At 53.9% G+C, this 21022-nt stretch overlaps 1 protein-coding gene across 2 annotated transcripts; it reads right to left on the bottom strand.

Annotated features, from left to right (window-relative positions):
• Positions 1-205: 205 nt before the first annotated feature.
• On the bottom strand, positions 206-20921 carry ZNF341 (zinc finger protein 341). Of its 2 annotated transcripts, none has more exons than XM_053992683.1 (15): positions 20587-20921; positions 16534-16644; positions 15243-15430; positions 14015-14167; positions 12861-13094; positions 11424-11619; positions 10633-10717; positions 9461-9651; positions 8357-8550; positions 7169-7377; positions 5528-5624; positions 4229-4361; positions 3338-3449; positions 2509-2579; positions 206-1295 (listed from the first exon to the last, which is right to left on the bottom strand). In XM_053992683.1, the coding sequence occupies exons 1-15, from the start codon at positions 20615-20617 to the stop codon at positions 784-786; spliced, it is 2517 nt and encodes an 838-aa protein (XP_053848658.1). In that variant the 5' UTR covers positions 20618-20921; the 3' UTR covers positions 206-783. The 2 variants fall into 2 exon arrangements, with proteins under 2 accessions (XP_053848658.1, XP_053848659.1); XM_053992684.1 differs by lacking the exon at positions 20587-20921 and adding an exon at positions 15995-16218 and having other exon boundaries at positions 16534-16580.
• Positions 20922-21022: the final 101 nt, after the last annotated feature.

Genomic DNA, 21022 nt, shown 5'->3' with positions numbered 1-21022 from the left:
GCTGAGGAGAACAGGGGAGGGAGGGCTTTACGTGCCCTTTGCTTCCTCCCACACAAGTGCCTGCTGTCACTGAGCACCACAGACCTTTGCTCTGATGCAGTTCTCCCCGGGCATGGCTCTGGTTCTGGGGTTCTCCTGGGAACTTCCAGAAAATGCCAAGATGCTTCTGGAGCTGGGTTTGTAAAGAAAACAGCAGTGCCCAGGACACAGGAAGAAAAATGTTTATAACGTGTAGCACAGACACGGTGATCTTTCTACTGAGACAGACAGAGAGAAGATACCAGACAGAAGTCTATCAGGATATTTCTGAACAGTGTTCCCAAAGGATCTCAGGATGAACTTGCTTCCACTAGGAAGGATGTTTGCTCTCAGAAGGGCCACCCAAATACTGGGCAATACAGATTTTAGGCCAGAAAAACCACAGATGGGACAGGCTGTGATTTGCAAAGCCACCTAATTTCAGCAGCTCTGTTCGTTGCAAGTTTGCACGGTCCTTCTTCTTCCCTGATTCAGGGATCTTTGTCTTTCTTGCCCTAAGCTGACCCGTGGTACAGAGGGACAAGAAATAACGGAGCCACCCTCTTCAGTGCCTTGTAGGCATCAGTGGCCTCCAAGCAGTCCTCTGCCCAAGGATGGGAAGAACCAGTGGAGATGGAAGCCATTCCCTCCCATATCCATCTACCTCCCCAGAAGAGCTTTGGTCTTTTCCACAGGGATAAATTTGAGCACCAAGTCGGACAGTGCCAGCAGCAGCCCCCAGCCACACAGTGGCTCCGGGCATTGTCACTCGGAGGTCTGGATGTACACAGGGACAGCCAGCATGGTGCAGGGCCCGTCCGAGCCCGTCTGCAGCTCTGCCAGGGCCAGGTTGGAGGCCATGCTGTTGGGCTGCCCAGGGACCAGCTCTGGGTCTGCAGCTCCTGACCCGCCAACCACGATGGACAGGACGGCGTCCGACTCCTGGAAGGGCTCTTTGTTGGGGCCCCCCTCGGGGGAGCTCTCCCCGGCAGCGCCGTCCTTGAGCTCCGGCAGCCCCAGCGCGCCGGGCAGTGCCAGCCCCGCCTTGCGCCCCCGCGCCACCCGCTTCTTCTGGGCCTTCCTGAGCTGCAGCTCCTTGTCCTTGGGCGAGCCCAGGCGGCACTTGTGGTCCCTCATGTACTTGTGGCGAGTGAAGCCCTTGCTGCACGTGGGGCAGCGGTATTTGTAGTTGCCGGTGTGCGAGCGCTGGTGCTCCACCATGTGGGCGCGGCGGCTGAAGGACTTGTTACAGTACTGGCACTTGTGGATCTTCATCCCTGCACACAGAGGGAGTTGAGTTAGACCCAGCCAGCCCCCAGGGAGAGCAGGATAGCTTTGCCTCCTCGAAGGATGTGCTCCCTGATCAAAGGGAGGAGACACTGTGCCACACACAGTAAAGGGTGGGTGGCTACAGCTTCAATGTCTGTGTTTAACCATAACCACTTACGACTTTGCAAAGTCATAAAATGTCCTGAGGTGGGAGGGACCCAGAGGATCACCCAGCCCAGCCCCATCCCTGCACAGACACCCCAACAGCCCCACCCTGGGCACCCCTGGCAGCGCTGTGCCAACGCTCCTGGAGCTCTGGCAGCCTCGGGGCCGTGCCCATCCCCTGGGGAGCCTGGGCACTGCCAGCACCCTCTGGGGAAGAGCCTTTCCCTGATCTCCAGCCTGAGCCTGCCCTGGCACAGCTCCAGCCATTCCCTGGGTCCTGTCCCTGCCACAGAGCAGAGATCAGTGCCTGTGCCTTCACTCTCCCTCAGGAGGAAGCTGCAGACTGCAAATAAATATTCTTGCCTCAAGTAAGAGCATTAAAATATCACCAGAAAAACATGTCAGGTTAATTGTGATGAAAATGCAAAACAACCCTGAAGTATTGTTTTTTTCAAGTGCACTTAGTAAAAAAAGAAATTTTCACTTTTTTTCCCCCTCCAAAATATGGGAATGTACAATCTGAAAGAACCCATGACTGCACTATCAGCCCAAGCCATCTGATCTCACTCTGCAGGGCTTTGGGCACAAGGAAAGATGTCCAGTTTTACCCCAAAAGATAAAAGTCTGATTGTTCCCCCTGGGGCATGGGAATAATTAATGGGAATAAATTATTTGTCTTTATTAGAATTGGGAGCATCATTTTTAGAACACAAGAAGGGAATCAAATCCCATGAGATCTTCTTTTGCATGTGAGATGGGACTGGGGAGGAGTGGACAGAGCACTCTAGATATTCACTTGATAGCAAACAGACCAAATAATCCAGCTCAGCTCCTGAGTTTCATCTGCAAGCCCTGCTTACAAATTATATTGTTTTAGAAACCAGCCCAAAGCTTAGACATAATCCTGAATAGACACTCACTTAAACAGGCCTGCAGCAAAACAGAGAAAAAAATCTAAAGCTAGTAATTGATTCTTATTTCTCAGGCTTAGTCCTTCTGTCACATGCTCCTATAGCACCAGAGGGAATCCCAGGGACTGCATTCCCAACCACTCACCTGAATGGGACAGAATGTGAGCCTTCAGCTTGTCAGGCCTGTTGAACTCTTTATTGCAGCCTGTGTGGCTTCTGCAACAACAACAAATGCTGGTGAGATGTGGGAACCAGCTGAGGAGCAATGCATAGACAGATCCCAGATCATAAAGACATCCATGACCCTTCTCCTTTGCAGCACCTAGATGTTTCTCTTGGTGCAGCCTCAGCAGGAGTTCCACTGTTTCAGCCTTTCTGGGGAGGGGCAAGGACTAAACAGGCTGCCACAGGGACATGTGGCTTTTCCTAAACTACACAGGGTCTGTGTCTCACTATGGATGCTCTGAAGTGCAGCAGGTTCAAGTTCCCAGCTGGAGAGAGCAGCATTTTGGAGGGAAGTATGAGCTTGGTTGGAGCAGGGATAAGCCAGTCAGCCTGGCTGAAAGTCCATGGCTATGTCATGGATTTGGGACCTTCCAAAACTCGATTCCTCTGGTTTGTACATTAGGTCCTGTGTTGTCACACACTTTTGGAGACGTGGCAGTGAGTAAGAGCACATCATCCAGGGACCTTCTGTGGTCAAATAATGCTCCTTCTCTCTCTAGTGCAACCCCAAGCCTCCCATGAAGGCAGGAGTTATTTTACAGGGCTGATGAAGCAATGAAATGTGGCCCTACAGGAAGTCAGTAACAAAGAACTGGGACTCTTGGGTTCCCAGTTCAACAGCACACAGCATTCCAATCTCCCCAGGCAGCCTGGTAGGTGCCACAGTGTCCCCTAGGATAGCTGCAGGACACATTCCCCCCATCCCAACCCCGTTCAGGTATGTTGTCACGTGCAGACACACTACATACGAGAAGGGACATTTGTATTTCTTGAAGGGCTCATGGATGAGCATGTGGCGCTTGAGCTTGTCCTTGCGATTGAACGCTGCGTCACACACTGAGCACTTGAAGGGCTTCTCACCTGGGGAGGAGAGAGACCAGGCCTCAGGGACACTCCAGCCACACAGGCTGCTCTGGCCATGGACAGGCCGCCAGGCCAGCTGTGCCACACTATAAACTTCCCTGCCCCATGGATAAATCACACACAATTTGGTTGGAAAAGACCTTTGAAATTATTGAGTCCAACCTATAATCTAACACCACCTTGTCAACTAGACCATGGCACTGAGTGCCACATCCAGGCTTTTCTCAAACGCCTCCAGGGATGGTGACTGCACCACTTCCCTGAGCAGCCCATTCCAGTGCCCAATCACCCTTTCTGTGAAATTCTGCCTGATGTCCAGCCTAAACTTCCCCTGGTCAAGCTGGCACAGCTTTGCGTTGTGTTTACCCTCTTGTCCTATTGCTGCTTGCCTAGGAGAAGAGACCGACCCCTGCCTGGCTACAGCCTCTGTCAGGGAGTTGTAGACAGGGATAAGGTCTCCCCTGAACATCCTTTTCTCCAGGCCAAACAACCCCCACTCCCTCAGCCACTTCTCAATAAAATAATAAATGGATGGGCACAACCCATGTTGCACACTGCTCTCCAGGGCCAGACTCCTTAGCTCTGCCACCACAGCAAGTGGGGAAGGCACCTGTGTCCCCCATTTCTAACGAGTGCAGTGCTGGGCACGAGGCTGAACCAAACCCATGGATCTGAAACCACGTTACTACAATAACTCTGTCACTCCTGCTCCCAGGGCACGGGGTAGCCAGGGCTGTGGCACAGAGGGGAGAGCACTGGGAGCAGGGGAGCCCTACCCGAGTGGATGTGGGCGTGCAGCTTGAGGTAGTGCTCCCGCCGGAAGAACTTCTTGCAGATCTGGCACTTGAACTTGCTGCCCCCGCCGTGCGTGGGGATGTGGCGGCGCAGGTACCGCTCGCAGGGGAACACCTGCAACACACCAACACACAGCTGAGGGGACACCTGCAGCACACCAACACACAGCTGAGGGGACACCTGCAGCACACCAACACACACCTGCAGCACACACACACACACCTGCAGCACACACACACACAGCTGAGGGGACACCTGCAGCACACCAACACACACCTGCAACACACACACACACACCTGCAGCACACACACACACAGCTGAGGGGACACCTGCAGCACACCAACACATACCTGCAGCACACACACACACAGCTGAGGGGACACCTGCAGCACACCAACACACACCTGCAACACACCAACACACACAGCTGAGGGGACACCTGCAGCACACCAACACACAGCTGCAGCACACACACACACAGCTGAGGGGACACCTGCAGCACACCAACACACACCTGCAACACACACCAACACACAGCTGAGGGGACACCTGCAGCACACCAACACACACCTGCAACACACACACACACAGCTGAGGGGACACCTGCAGCACACACACACACCTATAACACACACACACCTGCAACACACAATCAGCTCAAAGGGGAACACCTGCAGCACACAAACACACAGCTCAGAGGGGAACACCTGTACCACAAACACACAGCTCAGAGCTGGCATCACACATAGGACATCACAGAGCTGGCACAGGGGGTGTAGCTGGGATAGAAAACATAAAAAGTCCTGTTCAACCTGGCCTTGGACACTGCCAGGGATGGGGCAGCCACAGCTTCTCTGGGCAACCTGAGCAAGAAGCTCAGTCACTGCTTTCCCAGGAAGGATGCACTGTGAAAACCTTCAGGACTTTATAAAGAAAGTACAGACAGAGCTTTAAAAACAAGCCAACAAAAATTCAAAACAGAAAAAGCACGAAAACTTTCTTAAGAAACACATAAGCTGAAACCTTGCTGTCAACTGTGTAACACCACAGTGCTGAGGACCAGCATCTCAGAAGGATGCCCAGTCTCCCACCAAAGCCAACAGCAGGATGGGCTGGGCAAGGATCCCCAGCAATTCCTACCTTCCCCACAGATAACTTCACTTTCTGTTTCCTCATAATCTGTTATCCAAGGCTCCTACTCATGGGGCCAAGGGCTCCTGTCCCCCTCAGAGCCCTTGCCAGGTGTCCAGGCCTGGCTCAGGCTGTGGTCAGCACTCACCTTCTGGCAGTGAGGGCAGGGGAAGTTGTGAGTTGCTGTCTGCAGATGGTGCTCCAGGGCTTCTGGGGTGGAGTATTTATTGACACACTTCACACACCTGGATGTGGAGAGAAAGGACAGAGCCTATGAGCAAGGCTACTGCAGCAAACCCCACACCACAGGCACACCTGCCCAGCCCAGCCACCTTCCACGGTGATCTTTGACAGCATTGATACAAAATAACCACTCAGGAGCTCTAAAACCTCAGCAACCCACATGCCAGTTCACACTCACACTTAGCATCCTTCAGAGAGGGAGATGCAGGAAAACTGGGTAGAGAAGCCTTTAAATACTAGTGCACTTGCCACAGGCTACCATGGGAGCACCCAGACTTGAGCACACAGTCCCGATTGCTTCCTTGTGGAGACAAGCCTTAGGTAAGGACTTCACTTTACTTCAAACACCTCCTTTCATCTTCATTGCTTGAAAGCTCCAGAGAAGGAGCTGAGAGTGGGGACACAGCATGGCAGGGGTCACACATCCTGGCAGTGTTTCTGCCAGAGGGCTCTGCCAAAGCTGACTGACAGCAGGCACTGGGGACAGGCACCATCAGCAGTGAGGACAGAGGCACTCACACCCTGTTCCTGCTGTGAAACCCCTTCTCCCTAGGTCACACTAAAACCTCCTCAAGCTCTAGCAGGGCTCTGATCTCAGGGATCCCCACCACCAAGCTGTAGAGCAAAGCTCTGTAGTGCAAGGATAACTAGAAACCATGGTCTAGGCAAGAATTAGTAGATATTTATTCCATTAAGTTCCTAAGTGACTCCAGTACCTCCTGGGCTTCCTACTCTCCCTGAACATTTCTATGGGCATTCCAAAAGCTATGTGGAACACTTTGTGGAACTCCTCACACCTTCCCTCCACTCTAGCAGAAAAGCTTTCCAAGGAACAGACCTTTTTGCAGCAAAGGGATAGGAAACTTTTTTCTGGGCACAGCTTCTACAAAACACAATCCCTCTGCTGCAGGTGGAGAATCATAGTAAACAGGCTGGGAAGGGCTTCCCTGGCTCTCTGACTCAGCCCAGGGCAGGTTCAGCTGTGCGTATTTGTCCTGGTTTAGGGTCCTGGTTCCCAGGGAACTTCACTGCCTCAGCTAGCAAAAACTAAAAGCAAAGGAGAGCTCTCTCTCACTGTCCATTCCACAGACAACACAGTCCAGGATAAGGATTGCGGAGGAGTGAGTGCAGCTTCTGAAAACAAACTGTGCACTACTTTTCTCCCCGCTCCTTGGTGCTCAGAACCAGTCTTAAAGGTGCAAAACTTATTTCTGGGCTAAACAGATGAATGGGGATACAATTCAGCATCATGAAGTCACCCCAGGACACCATCTCACTCTTGACTGATGATAAGAGGAATTGCAGTGATGGGATCTTCCCACATAAGCAATCCCAGCTTTTCACTGTCATTCAAAGAGACTCCCTGCATTCCAAGTGCTTGGCCTTTGCAGTCTGGTGGGTGGAGGGAACCCCCCATGTGCCACCTGGGTGTCCAAAAGCACCACGGCCACCGGACACAGGGCCCCCTGTCCCCTCTAAGGTCCCACCAAGCATGCTCTGCACCCACTCACTCCTACAAGCCTTGTGAGCAGCGATTGTACTGTACTTGTACACGGCCATGTCCTTCTTGGGGCTGTGCTGGGGCAGCAGGCTGTGTGAGTACTGGTGCACGCCCAGCTCGTACAGCGAAGGGAAGTCCTTGCTGCAGAGGTGGCAGCGGTAACTCAGCTCCTCCTGGTGGCTCTTGATGTGCTCAAGGAAGGACTCCAGCTTCTGGAAGGTCTGGGCACAAGTCTTCACCACACATTTGTACACCTGGGGGAAGGGAGAGCAACTGGAGAGGCTCACCATGGAAACAAGCAGGGAAAGCCCTCTGCCAACAGGCAGAACTGCCTTCCTTTCTGGAAAGAAGCACAAACTGTCAGGGCACACCCCCGAGAAAGCAAAGTGGGACAAAGGGGTGTTGATGTGAGGGCCTGAAACCACTCGAGTGGGTAGGACCACAACACCCTGGAAGTGATTGTCCCAGGACCCAAGAGCTGCCACTTACACTGAAAATTTTGGACTTCACAGAATCATAAATGCTGGAAAAGACCTCCAAGGTCAGCAAGTCCAATCTTTGACAGAACACCACCTGGTTAACTAAACCACAGCACCAAGTGCCAAGTGCAGTCAGTTACTGAACACTTCCAGGGAGGATGACTGCACCACTTCCCTGGACAGCCCAGTCCAATGCCTGACAGCCCTCTCAGTAAAGCAATTCCTCCTGATGTCCAACCTGAACCTTCCCTGCCACAGCTTGAGGCCATTTCCTCTTTTCCTGTCCCTTGTGGGAACAAAGCCTGACTCCCCCCTGGCTACACCCTCCTGTCAGGGAGTTGTAGAGAATGAAAAGGTCCCCCCTGAGCCTCCTTTTCTCCAGACTGAGCCCCTTTCCCAGCTCCCTCAGCCCCTCCTCCTCTGCCTTACTCTCTAGAACCCTTCCCCAGCCCTTCTGTGGACAGGCTTCAGCACCTCCATGCCTTTCTGGAAGTGAACGGCCCAGAACTGAACACAATTCACTTCTTTGCTTCCTCTCTAGCCACCCAAACCTGCCTGGCTGAATTTCTCACTCAGTTTTCAAAGGAGTTTTCAAAGCCACCCAGACCACACAGCTACAACCCTGAGAGCTGAGCTGCATGTGAAGAACTGGCACCTCTACAGACCAAAAGGCTCAGGTCAGACCCCGATAACAGGTGCATTATATGGAGCCAATCCCAATATTGCCATCCACAGAGGCACCCTCTGTCCCTACCTGCTCATTCTTGTGCTGTGTCATGTGTGATTTGAGCTGGAAGTAGGTGTTGAACTTGCTGGGGCAGAACTGGCACTGGTAAGAGCTGTCAATCAGGACAACCTGCTTGGCCTCCAGCTTGGCTGCCTCGCTCTCCTCCAAGGGGCTCAGCTCCTGGGCCGGGGGCACCACGTTCCTGGAGGGCTGCGGCAAACCTGGAGAGAGGGAAAGTCACAGCCTGAGCCCAGCTGTCACACAAGACAGCTCTGAAAGCTGCTCTGCAAGCACCATGCTGCCAGGACACACCAGACCAGGCTCTTGTTCTCTTTCAAAGACAGATGAATCTCATTAACAAGGTTGTTTAAAATTTGTTGACAGATTATTAAGGGCTCTGACTACTCCATCTTCCCCTCCCTAGCCCATTCTCTCTTTCCAGGGATAAAAATGTGTTCTGTGGAGCAGTCAGAGAACAGGCCTCCACCAGTGAACCAGAGCCAGATTTACTCCCACCACTGGCAGGAGACAGGAGGTAAGATCCAGCCAGTGGTTCACAGTCCATGATGAATACAAAGAGCAGCTCCAGTTGTCTTAGACATGACATTGCCACTGCATTCCCTCCCCTACCAGGTCTGGAGCCACCAGCAGAAAGGGCATCCAGACACCAATAAGGAGCTCTTCTCTGCCTCAAGTATTTACAGGTGGCCACTGCGGGCAGATCCAACCTGGGCATGACCTGCACAGTGCAAAGCCAGAACATTGGGCTGTCCTAAACCAGCAGCTGTCTGTCCCCTAGGCCAGAGCTGTCAGCTGTGGCTTGTGCACTGCCAAAGCTGTACTGCCAGGGAGTGAGAAGGGGAAGACACCTGGCCCTGTTTATGCACATACTGGGACAGAGTTTGGAGCCATTGTCTCCAGCAGCACCTGAACCCACCACAAGGGTATGAAATTATGCAGCTTCCAGCTGGAGCTCAGCAAATGCCACTGTTAGTGTGAGATGCTAAACACTGCCAAGGAATGCAGACAGCACATACAGCTCCCCTCGCTCCCTGTGTGGAGGTGCAGAGACCTGCAGCCTCCCCTCACCACTGCTGTGCCCCACACACACACCATCCCCGGGCACCACACCTGTGTTCTCCTCGTCCTCAGGCTGGCTGGGGTTCAGGGCCATGACCTGCACAGTGATGGAGTTGCGGGAGATGGTGCAGCCCAGCCCTGGAGGCCACACTTTGTGGGTCTGCATGTGCTTCTTCACGTTGGACTTCTGGGCAAAGGCTCGGCCACACACGATGCACTGGAAGGGCTTCTCACCTGTGTGACTGAATGAAGGCACCAGGTCAGCAGCTGGTGGAGACAAGAGGCAGCCCCAGGCAGGGCCTGTGCGGGGACAAGGACAGTGCTGGGCACTCAGTTTGGCAGATCACACCTGGACACACCAAACAAGGGCTGTGAGACCTGATTCCCCAGAGGAGGTGGATTGTGAGAGGCCTGGGCAAACAGACAAAACACCCGTGGTCTGGGAATGACAGGGGATCAAAGGAAGAAGCAGGAGAGGAAAACAGCTCTCCAGCAACATCAGGGCATTCACTGTCAGGGTCCCTGCACAGACCTTGGGACCTCATCACTTTTTCAAGGGTACAAGCCTTTCCTTCCCTGTCACCCTTCTCTCTCCTGCACACACCTCTTCTAGCTGGATCTGCCTGAATGTGCTCTCCTTTGTCCATACAAAAAGGTCTTTCTACTCTGCCCTTCTGCTTCAAGAAACAGTGAAGAGTCCAGGCTGGGAAGAGGTGCAAAAACCACCATTGCTCCTTCCCATCTGTTCTGAGTCCAGCTGACCCCACGGGGGGAAAAAACTCTGCAGATTTCAGCTTCCTCCTGCCAGGGAAAAGCTCTCTGATTAGAGCTCCCTATATAGACACTGAGCTTGGCTTACACTTTGCTAACAGCAGCAAACAAGAAGGCTGCAGCTTGCTAGGGAGGAAGGGGAAGGGCAGAGGCAAGCAGTGGGAACACTGCTACTCCAGTGATCAGGTGACAAGAGGTTTGGCTGTCAAGGTCTCATCAGCAAGGAAAGTGAACCTCCAGTCCCAGCACATAATCAACATGAAGATTCCATCCATGATACAGCTTTCACTCCAGTCACTGGGAAAAGGTATCCTGGGGTGAGAAGAATGAATCCCTCCCATTGCAGCACAGATTCTGGGACATAACAAACTGGACTGCACAGACTCCCTCAGCAGAGCTGTGCCCTGCTCCAGCCCAGTCACTCTGCTGTGTGCAGGGTAGGGCACTGTTACCTTCTGATGTGCTGCTGCAGGTCAAAGTTCTTGGTAAAGGCCTTGTCACAGTATGTGCATTTCAGCTTGGGGGACTTGGGTTTGCCTGAAAGGAAGAGCACACACAAGAATGAGATCATGTGGCACAGCCCTGTCCCCACAGCGTCACAGGGCCCTCACCCCAAGACATGACTGTTCAGGACCAAGAATAAAAAGCTTATAAAAAGATAAGATCTGCCTGGCCAGACTGGGAAGTGGTTATGGGGACAAACATTTATTAACAGAGCCTGAGACTACTCTACAAATCCTGAGCAGTGTAGTCTGGTGGAGCAGCACATTCCCCCCAGGCAACAGCCATTGCCTTCCAGGGACCTTTCCAGCTACAAAGCACCAACCTTAAAGGTGCTTTGGGCACTGGGAAAAGACATAGCATGAGTGAGAGGAAGGGCCTCAGCTCTGTCTCTGCTGTGAACCCCCCAGGTCACCCACCAGTTTCATGCAAGGCCATGGTGTTCTTCCTCCAGAGCTGCACAGCCAATGCCACCCCTCAGGGAGCCCATGGCTCAGCAGCCCAGCTGGGACAAGCCCAGTGACCCTCAGGGCAGGTGCTGGAAGGGACTCACCTTCCTGCAGCCCACTCAGGACAAGCCCAGTGACCCGCAGGGCAGGTGCTGGAAGGGACTCACCTTCCTGCAGCCCACTCAGGACAAGCCCAGTGACCCGCAGGGCAGGTGCTGGAAGGGACTCACCTTCCTGCAGCCCACTCAGGACAAGCCCAGTGACCCGCAGGGCAGGTGCTGGAAGGGACTCACCTTCCTGCAGCCCACTCTCGTTCTTGCAGCGGCGAGTTTTGGCAGCAGCAGGGGAATCAAATCCAACCACAGAGCCTCCTCCTGCACTGCTCAGGGGACTGGGAGCACTGGTGCTCTTGGCCTTGAACCCCTGCTTCCCAGGGCTGTACACAGGGGGAGAGGGGTACACAGGGCTTTCCACACACTGGCTTGGTACCTGTGAGAGGGCAGTTCATCAGTGGAACAGGTTTGCTACAGAGAATTATACCATGCCCTAACTTCCATCTCCACCCACACCAGGCTGCAGTTGGGTTGACTTTTCTTCTGCCAAACTGGATCAAATTTCTGGTTCACCAATCCAACAATATATCTCTAACCAAAACTGACACCTTGCACAGTGTGAAACTCTCCTGCTGAACATCAAAAAGCATGCAGAAGTTATTACAGCAGCAACAGGGCAGCAAAGAAACATTCTGAGGGAGCTGTCTTGTTCCCCATCTATGTCTCATGCCTGGAAAAGTTTCTTATCCCTCTGGGGCAGGTTACCAGAAGGATCACTGCTGATCCTGTGGGTTCACACCAGTCCTGAAGCAGGGATCTCCAGGTCCTGCTGCCTGTCCTGGCAGGACTGCAGAAGGGAAGGAAGGCAGAAGGAAACTCCAGATGCCAAAGCACAGTTTATGTCAGCATCAAGATTAGGAAAGAACACTTAAGAGACAGAGTGATCAGTCTGGGGTGATAGTTTAAAGGCATTTCTGCTGCCCATCCTGATAAATTAACACAGATCACTATTTATCCAACATCCCCATCCATTCCTGTCCACTGGCACTTCCAGACCAGATTCCAGTTACACAGGTAAGGATGCCAAACCTCAGCCACACCCAGCAGCTCCTGTTATGAAGGGCAGTGCAAATGTAGAGACTGCAAACAGCTGATCCACCAGTAAATCCACCCCTTGCCTGTGCCATTCTTTAGCAAAAGCCACTTTGACAAGCTCATTGAGATTTAGACTGGATTTTTCTCTCCACATAAGCCTCAAGTATGCAGTGTGATGCTCTGTGCTTCCACAGAAGGTGAGCCCCTCACGTCTACTCCCTCTCACTTCCAGCATATGCTGAGAGGTATCCCTCGGCCAGAAACAAATGCCCAGGTCTCCTAAGCCTGTGTCAGTCCTCTGTCTCTTATCTGTTTCTCCTGTTCTCAGAATCCTCATGATCTTACTGATCTTCTGTTTGCTGCCTCCTCCCAGAGAAAATAATTCTTTTCAAATAACCTAGCCCATCTTCCCACACTGTAATTCCACATTCCTCCAAGGCCAGATTGGATGGGGCTTGGAGCAATCTGGTCCAGTGGGAGGTGTCCATCCCAAAGGCAGGGGATGAGCTTTAAAGTCCCTTCCAACCCAACCCATTCTGTGATTCTCTGAGAACACATCCTTAGGAGCAGCGCTGGCCTTACCTCCATGGGCGGGTAGGGCTGCATGCCCAGGGTCTGGATCTCCACGGTGCTGGATGCTGCCATGGGAGCAGGGGCGCTGTACACCTCCACCACCCCGCTGCCGCTGCCGGGCTGCCCGGGAGCCGCCAGGCTCGGCGGGGGAGGCGGAGGCTGCGGCGGGGGCGGCGCCGGGGGCGGCGGGGGCGGAGGGGGCTGGGATAGGTAGCCAGCCCCAGCGTGCATACTCATGCTGCTCTGCAACCAGAGAGACACCACACGTTGGAAATGCAGCAGCCAGGAGCTGGAGGGGCTGCTCCCTCACACGCCTTGCCCATCCCAATTCGCCTGCAGGAACAGCAGGGATGCCTTGGCACAACACAGCACCTCCAACTGGCGGTGCAGGTTGGAGCACACTGTGCTGGAGGCCTGGCATGACCTGTGGGTACACATTGCCTCCTCCAAAACCCAAGCCCTCAAGCCCCACTGCTTTTATTGCTTTGTTTTTAAAGCTTTTAATCCTTCTGGTTACAAGGAATATTTTCAGAGCATGGAGAGCGTGTACAGCCCAGCCAGCCTGGGGAGAGCCCAAACAACCCTCCCAGGAGGAGAGGAGTCCATGGAGTAAGCTGACAAGGGCCCTGGAAGCCAATCATGATATGGGAGCCCAAAAAAAAGCTGGAGAGACCACATTACAAATATCTGAGCATCCAGCAACAAAAAGGTTTGTGAGCAACACCAAGATGTGTGGTGCAGTCAAAACACTGGAGGGAAGGAGTGGGCATCCAGAGGGATCTGGACAGCCCTGAGAGGTGTGTCTGTGTGAAGCTCAGGAGTTCAACAAGACCAAATGCAAAGTGCTGCAGCTGGGTCAGGGTGATCCCAAGCACAGACAGGGCAGTGGATGGACTGAGGGCAGCACTGAGGAGAAGGACTTGGGAGTGTTGGTGCATGAGAAGCCCAACATGACCCAGCTGTGGGCACTGGCAGCCCTGAAAGCCAAGCATGTCCTGGGAGGCATCCTCAGCAGTGTGGGCAGTATCCCTGGAAGTGTTCAGGGCCAGGCTGGACAGGGCTTGGAGCAACCTGGTCTAGTGGAAGGTGTTTCTCCCATGGCCAAGGGGCTGGAATTGGGTGAGCTTTACCCATGACTCCCTGGATCCACACGTGCCCCTTACCTGCACCGGGGGCTGCACTGCTGGCATAGGCTGGTCCAGGGAGGTGAAAGCAGACATGGCTGACATCAGCACCTCGTCACTGACCAAGATGTTCCCCTGCACCAGGGTCTGAATCAAAGGTGATGGGGGAACTGTGATGTACGTAGAGATTTGCTGAAAGAAAGATACACTGTTAACCAGCAATAGGACAAAACAATACCCAGAAACCAATGACACTGCTTTTTCCTGAGCCTCAGGGTCTCTGCTTTCACAGCCTCTGGTCAGCAGCGAGCCACTGTAATTATCTGTAGCTTCCTGCTGAGTCCATGGGGGTTCTTAGCTCCACAAACATTCTTCAGAAAGGAGGAAAAAAATATCACAGTGGGTCAGAAAGTGGCCATTGCCTGCAAGTCAAATCAGGGGTTATTAAACAAGATCTGCAGGACAAACTGGTCACGGACAAGTTCAGGCCTCTCCCAGGTGCTTGCCCCAGCAAGGGAAGGTGGAAAACTCACAGAGGCTGCCCTGGCTCAGACAGTGAATGTCAGGCTCATCTCTTCAGACCGGACTCAGGTTATAGCAGGGGAGGGAGGCTGTTGAGTGTTTTGGCAGTAAATAACCCACATTTGCAGCCCTGAGAAGAAGCACCATCCACTGGGACTACATTAACTTGCAAAAAGCAAGTTGGTTTGAAAGTACTTTGGAAACTGCAGGCACATTACATGTCATGCACCAGGGACTCCCACTGGAGGATTCTCTGGGGAATGAGATTACTCCAGAGGGGATATTCCCCCAACAGTCATCACACCACATTACGTGGGCTTATTTGCAAGAGTGAGAGAGAAGGGATGCAGGGATGAAGCTGCTCCACTTCTGCCCACAAGCCAGACCACGGCCCAGGGGACAGCAAGAGCCACAGCCCCCTGAGCACTGTGAGAGTGCACCCAGGCTTGTGGCCAGGCTCTGACACTGGGGCTGTTCAGTAGAGCCAAGGTCTGGCTGCAGCACAGACAGAACATGAAACCCCTTTTGTCCTGTCCTGAAAAAAGGCTGTCAGACTCTCCTGCTGGAGGATACCTCACTGCAGAGGGCCCCACTTCAACCACAAGGTGAAAAGCCAACAAAGGGACAACAGCTGAGCCTCCTAGAAAAGAGCTCAGTCATGAGACACCACTGGATCTAAAACCATCACCCCGATGCCCCCCAGCCCCAAATCCCAGCAGCAGAGCCTGTGCCTGCAGCACGGTACCTGCCGGCCAGCACTGGGAGCCTGCTGCACCGAGGTGATGGACGGGGTGTACACGCTGTTGGTGGCCAGAGATACTGAGGAGAGGGACGGGGCACTGCCCTGGCACTGCTCTCTCTTGTGGGTCATGAAGGCAGGCAGGGAGTTGAACTGCTTCTTACACTTCCCACACAGGAACACGTCTTCGTCATCTGCAGTGAAGAAGAGCAGAGCTTCAGGCCCTCTCCTGCATTCCACAGTGCTCTACCCAGCAACCACAGTGTAGGGTAACAGGCACTTTGGATCTCAGCACCTGGAGGACATCCTTGTCAGGAGAGAGCAGCTGCAAGGACCAAGCTGTCCCTCCTCCCCAAGCCCAAGCTCTCTCTAAAAGCAAGTGATGTGACAGAGCTCATCTTAGCCCTGCTCCCATACACAAACCCCACTGTCTCCCTGGGACACACTAATCACACTGTCTGTCTTCTCATCCCAAATACAGGAACAACCAACCTTGTTCCTGTAGCACCCTCTGCTTTTAGTCAAAGCAGCTCCTTCCAAAGCATCAGCATTATGCTGGCTGAGGCAGATTTTATTACTCAGGTTGCACAAAGCACAAGAAGTACCTTGGATAAAGGCACAGTCACTGTCAGCTTGTGTCCTAACACCCCTCCACAACACTGCTGGTTTTTGGCACCTATGCCTGACGTTAGAAGCAGAAAGAAGACAACCCAGTTACATGTCCCAGCTGAAATCTGCAGCATTAGCAAACCACACACCATTTGCACTCCATCCAGGCTGACTCACAAGGCTGTTCCCCTGTCTGAGTCACAGCCTGAGGTTGACCATTTTTGGGGACACAGACTGTAACTCCTTGGGGGATAACTCCCCATCCACCCAGCAAATTCTAGTCCAGCACCGTGAGGGTCCACATGCACATAAATGACCAGTTCCCATATTCATTCACACAGAGATGTTCCAGGACTGGAGCACTTGAGCATCTCTAGAGGAGAAGGAATGGATATTAAATAAAAAACATGAACAGTGATAGGCACTAGATGTGGGGGCAGTGGCTTCTCTCTCACTCTGTGTATTTATTGGAAGCACATGGTCAAGTTTGTTGTCATGACTGTCTCCAAAAATATCATTGCTTGTTTGGGCACTTGTCCCTTCCTCCTGCTCTGTCTGGTCCTGCTGAGGGCTCACAACACTCATAGCAGTACCCCACACACCCAGCTGTTCTGCCAGCTGTGCACGCTGCAGGGGAGATGTGCAGCCCTCCTGCCCTGTGCTCTGTCCCAGTGCCACCAGGACTCACCCATGGGCTGGATGGCGGCGGAGGAGTTGACATTGGGAGCAGACGGATCCGTGACACCTCCTTGCCCGTCCAGTAAGGACTGCACAGCCAGCACTGTCTGGTTATCCATCCCTGAAAGGAGACACAAGCATGGATGGTGAACTGAACCCAGCCAGACAGGGGTGTTTGGGTGCTGGGAGCTCACTCCTGAAACACTCTCCAGCTGCTGCTCTCTCCTCCCTGAGCCACTCTCACCTTCTCACCCTCTACTCCACAGCACCAACTACCACACAACAGCAACACTCCCACCTGTCTTCAGAACTCCTTTGGTGCAAAAAGAGAAGGGAAGAAGGGCAAGGAAAGCCAAAGAGGGTTTGGTTTCAGGCACTTGCTGCAGAGAGGAAGGATGCTTATAACACTGGGTATGAAAAGAGCTGAGAATGTCACAGGGAGTGTGGGGCAGAAGCCTGGGTGGAACTGCCCAGGGGTGCAGCACAGACACCGAGCTCGCAGCAGACAAAATCCTTGTGTGCAGCAGCTCTCCCAGCAGCAGTGTCACAAATGCCTCCCTGTTCCAAGGCCAGCATTCCCAGATCTATCAGACACAGGGCACACACACCCAGTCAGATTTGTTTTAGAATCAGCTTACTTGCTTTGGCACAAACATTTTACAATACAGCTAAAATGTTTTAAAGTATTCCAGATAAACACAGAAGATTGGGACTGCTCATCTAGGGAAACAACCTGGCCAGCAGCACAGGACTGTGGATTAAGCATGACACACTCTATTTAGAAACTGAATGTAAAGACACAAAGGACAACCTGATTTTGGGAGAAAAAGAGCAAAAATGGGTGATTTTCATGCACCACTCCTTCCTATCACTCTTTTATGACACAGAACTCACAAAGGAAGCAAATGGAACAGCAAGGTTGTATATTATATCTCGTGGATTAAGGGAGAGAAGAAAGCTGAGGGGTTTTCTTAGGTGGTTTTTCACTTCCAGATCTTTGCAGACCAAAACTGCAAAGCTCTGAACTCAGAATTATGTGCCACGGGAAAGGAAAATCAATCGGTCTGATCATTCCTAAGCAGTGAGGTGAGGACTGTGCTGAGATGAGGGGAGGTTGCTCAGCAGACAGCAGCAGGAAGGACAGTGAAGCACCATAGCAGATCACAGCATAAGGGACCAGGACAGCAGGAGCATCCACCACCCCAAGTTCCTCTCAAAACTTCTCCTGAACAACTGGAATGTTACCTTCTTGATGGGGAATACCCATATAATCTACAGCCTTTTAAAGATACCCTAAACACTCATTTCTCATGCATTCCCAGTGTGAATTATGTCACATTAAGACTCTGTGAACACCTTTTTCATCCTTTCACTGAGGAGATGCTGCAACCCCTGCTCGTATCCCTGGGAGAGAGCAGAGCACCATCCTCCAAGGGCACAAGCAGCTGCTGGAAGGCTGCAGATCCCACTACGTCACACACTCCCATCAAATTCCCACCATGCCTATGGGAAGCCTTTCACACAGATCACAGAGGCACAGCAAAGCTGCAGGTCCAGTTCAGCAAGCCTTGGCTGGCAGGGAGAGCTGGAGCCAGCCCTGCAGCTCAGCCCCGCCGGCAGAACACTGCTGGGACAGTGCTGGGAGGATCTCCTCACTCCAGCCAAAGCCCTGCTCTAAATACACCTCCCCCTGCACAAAGAACCTCTGGTCAACTGCAAGGGGAGCACTGCAGGCTCCCGATGGCACAGCCAAAGCACAGAGTGCCATGGAGCAGCGCTTCTCCAGCAAAAATAAGCCAGGAGGAAAAGAAGGATCAAAAATTCAGGTGAAGTATGGTATGGGGATAATGCAACTGCACAAACAGTGCCACTCGTGATATGGGTACTAGACAAATGGGTTTCCTTCTGGCACAGAGTCAGATCTTCCAAAGAAAAAAGCCAAACAATTGCCTTGATCCCACGAGGAGGAAGAAGCTTCAGGAGAGGCCAAGACAATGATGCAGCAACATTGTCAGTGTTGCACTCAGCCTCTTGATGGAGAAAAATGGCCCAGGACAACAGAAATATCTATTTGCAATTCAGAGCCCCTGCACTTCACTGAGGCACTGCACACCACCACACTTCCCAGAGGGAAACCCCTGAGGACATGGCTAGCAACCCTTGAAGGCAAGCTGGCAGTTACTTGGTTACGTGGATGCCAGTCACAGCCATCCACAGACTCCAGGAGAAAGCTCTGGATCAATCCTGCCCTGCCTACAGCCAGCACCAGCCTGCAGGATGCTCTTCAGCCATGGAACTTAGAAAACCCAGCTCCCTCTCTCCTGGCAGCAGCAGCAGCTGAGGTGCCCAGAGCCTGACAAAACCAAAGTGATTTAGGGAAGCCAAGATAAAAGCACAGGGCTACTGATCTGTGATTTTTTTCTTTCCCTTTCAAATTTCTCTCAGCTGGAGATGAAGCAAGACTGTCCACGTCACCCAGGTGCTAATTTGCCCTTGTGATAAAGCCTTTTTTTCTGACAGGAGCACCAGGTGCTTTAGTGACAGGTGAAGATGCACCTGTGCCCTGCAGCACCCTGAGACCAGGCTGCTCTAAGAATGCCAAGTCACCATCGACTTGTAATCCAATCAACAAGACAAAACAAACAAGCTCAAGCACTAAAAGCTGCCAATTGCTGCGAGCTTAAACTCCCCCCCCCCTTTTTCAATTTGCTAAAAAGCTTTGCTGTCCTGAATGCTGCAGGGAAACTAACACAATGAGGAGCTGATTGCAGAGAGGAAATGGGGACCCGATTCTACACAGGGTGTTGGCAAATGCACCAAGTCACCTGACAAAATAGAGAAAAATAATTATTCTCTGCTCCTCTCTCTGCTGCTATGGTCACAGGTGATACTCAAAATCACGGGTAACAATCCCAATGTCAGACCTTCCAGGCAGTGGTGTCATGTAAAGGAAAATACATCTGTAATCCAATTTAGGAAATCAATGTCCATGAAGTAGTTTCTCTCCAAAGAGGCTGACCCCTAGCCCAGTGTCAGACTGCCACAGCTTGGCACATCATCCTCGGATGGCACCTGGCTGTAACAGTGCCCCAGCACTAAAGTGAGATGTGTTTGAGCACAACCTGTTCACCCACACAACAAGCACTGCCCGGGCTACCCCTCAGAATACACATGCAGGGGCCAGCACCCACCCAGGCACTATCCCTGGGGCTGGCACAGAGCATGGCACAGCAGTGGGACGGGCAGCGTGAGCCCTGGACGTGGAGAGAAGGGGGGACCCCAGCATGCAGGGACACGGGAGGTGCAGGAGTGCTGAGAGTGCCCTGGGCATCGGGGGTGCTTCCTGGGCACAGAGACAGGGGTGATGGGAATGCCCCGATGGGCAGGGCACAGGAGCAGGGATGGGGTGAGAGGGCCTGGAGCAGCAGGGGCAGGATGGGGATGGAGTGTCCAAGAGCAGCAGGAGCAGGATGGGGATGGGGTGTCCAGGGCCAGGATGGGGATGGAGTGTCCAAGAGCAGCAGGAGCAGGATGGGGATGGAGTGTCCAGGAGCAGCAGGCAACAGAGGCAGGGAAGGGATGAGGTGCCCCAGAAGAGCAGGCACAGGGCAGGGAAGGCATGGGATGCCTTGGGCCGTCGGGCACTGGCACAGGGTAGGGATGCAGTGCACCGAGCGCAGGGCCCGTGGTTAACGAGGGCTGCCCGGTGCACAGGGCACTGCGGGGATGCCGCGGCGCACAGGCAGGAGGTGGCACAGGGCCGGGGGAGCGGAGGTGACAGAGGCGCCGCAGGGAGCCGCGGACGGCGGCGGGGGCTGCCGGCGGGGACTGCAGCTGCGCCTGCGGTGCGGGCACCGGAGGAGCAGCGCGGGAGACAGCCCGGGGCTACCGGGAGCGCCACACGCCGCGCCGGGCCGGGCCTCACGGGGCGGCCCCGCGGCGGCCCCTCGACCCGCGCGGCGGCGGCGCTGGACAGGGGGAGCTCGGAGGAGCGAGGGTCGCGCACCCCGGCTGTCGCCGCGGCCCGGGAGGTCCCGGCGCGGCCCCGGTCTGGCCCCGTTACCTTCCAGCGCCTCGAAGATCGCCTGCGCCATCTTGGAGCGGCGGCGGCAGCGGCGCCGCCAGGGGGCGCCCGCCGCTCGCTACGGGCCCACAGCGCGGGAGAGGCGGGGGAGGCCGCGGGACGGGGAGGGTCGTGTTCAACTCGGGGCGCGACGAAGCGGCACTGCGACAGCCCGCGCAGACCGGGCAGAGACCGCCCGGGGGCCGTCCCTGCCCTTTTCGGGCATCCGGCGCGGCCGCGTCGGCCACGACCCCCGGCCCATGACCGGGCTGTGCCGGGCCGGGCTCGCAGCGGCGCCCGCCGCCCTCACGGAGCGGGTGGGCGGGACGCCTCGCTCGGCCCCCATTGGCTGCAGGACAAACTCTCCGCACCAATGAGAGGGTGCGGTGGTGCCGCTTATTGGCCGAGAGCCGTGATTGACAGGGGTTAGGACCTA

This window comes from Vidua macroura, chromosome 17 (genome assembly GCF_024509145.1).
Source record: "Vidua macroura isolate BioBank_ID:100142 chromosome 17, ASM2450914v1, whole genome shotgun sequence".
NCBI classification, from domain to species: Eukaryota; Metazoa; Chordata; class Aves; order Passeriformes; family Viduidae; genus Vidua; species Vidua macroura.
This window is presented reverse-complemented; position numbering and strand designations above follow the sequence as displayed.

Bases quoted from the DNA above. Each gene is read 5' to 3' on its own strand.
- ZNF341 (XM_053992683.1), bottom strand. From the start codon at position 20,617: ATGGCGCAGGCGATCTTCGAGGCGCTGGAAG. The intron at 14,168-15,242 runs GTACCGTGCTGC...TCTTTCTTTCAG, and splicing joins CTCCCAGTGCTGGCCGGCAG to CAAATCTCTACGTACATCAC. The intron at 3,450-4,228 runs GTAGGGCTCCCC...TCTCCTCCCCAG, and splicing joins GCACGCCCACATCCACTCGG to GTGAGAAGCCCTTCAAGTGC.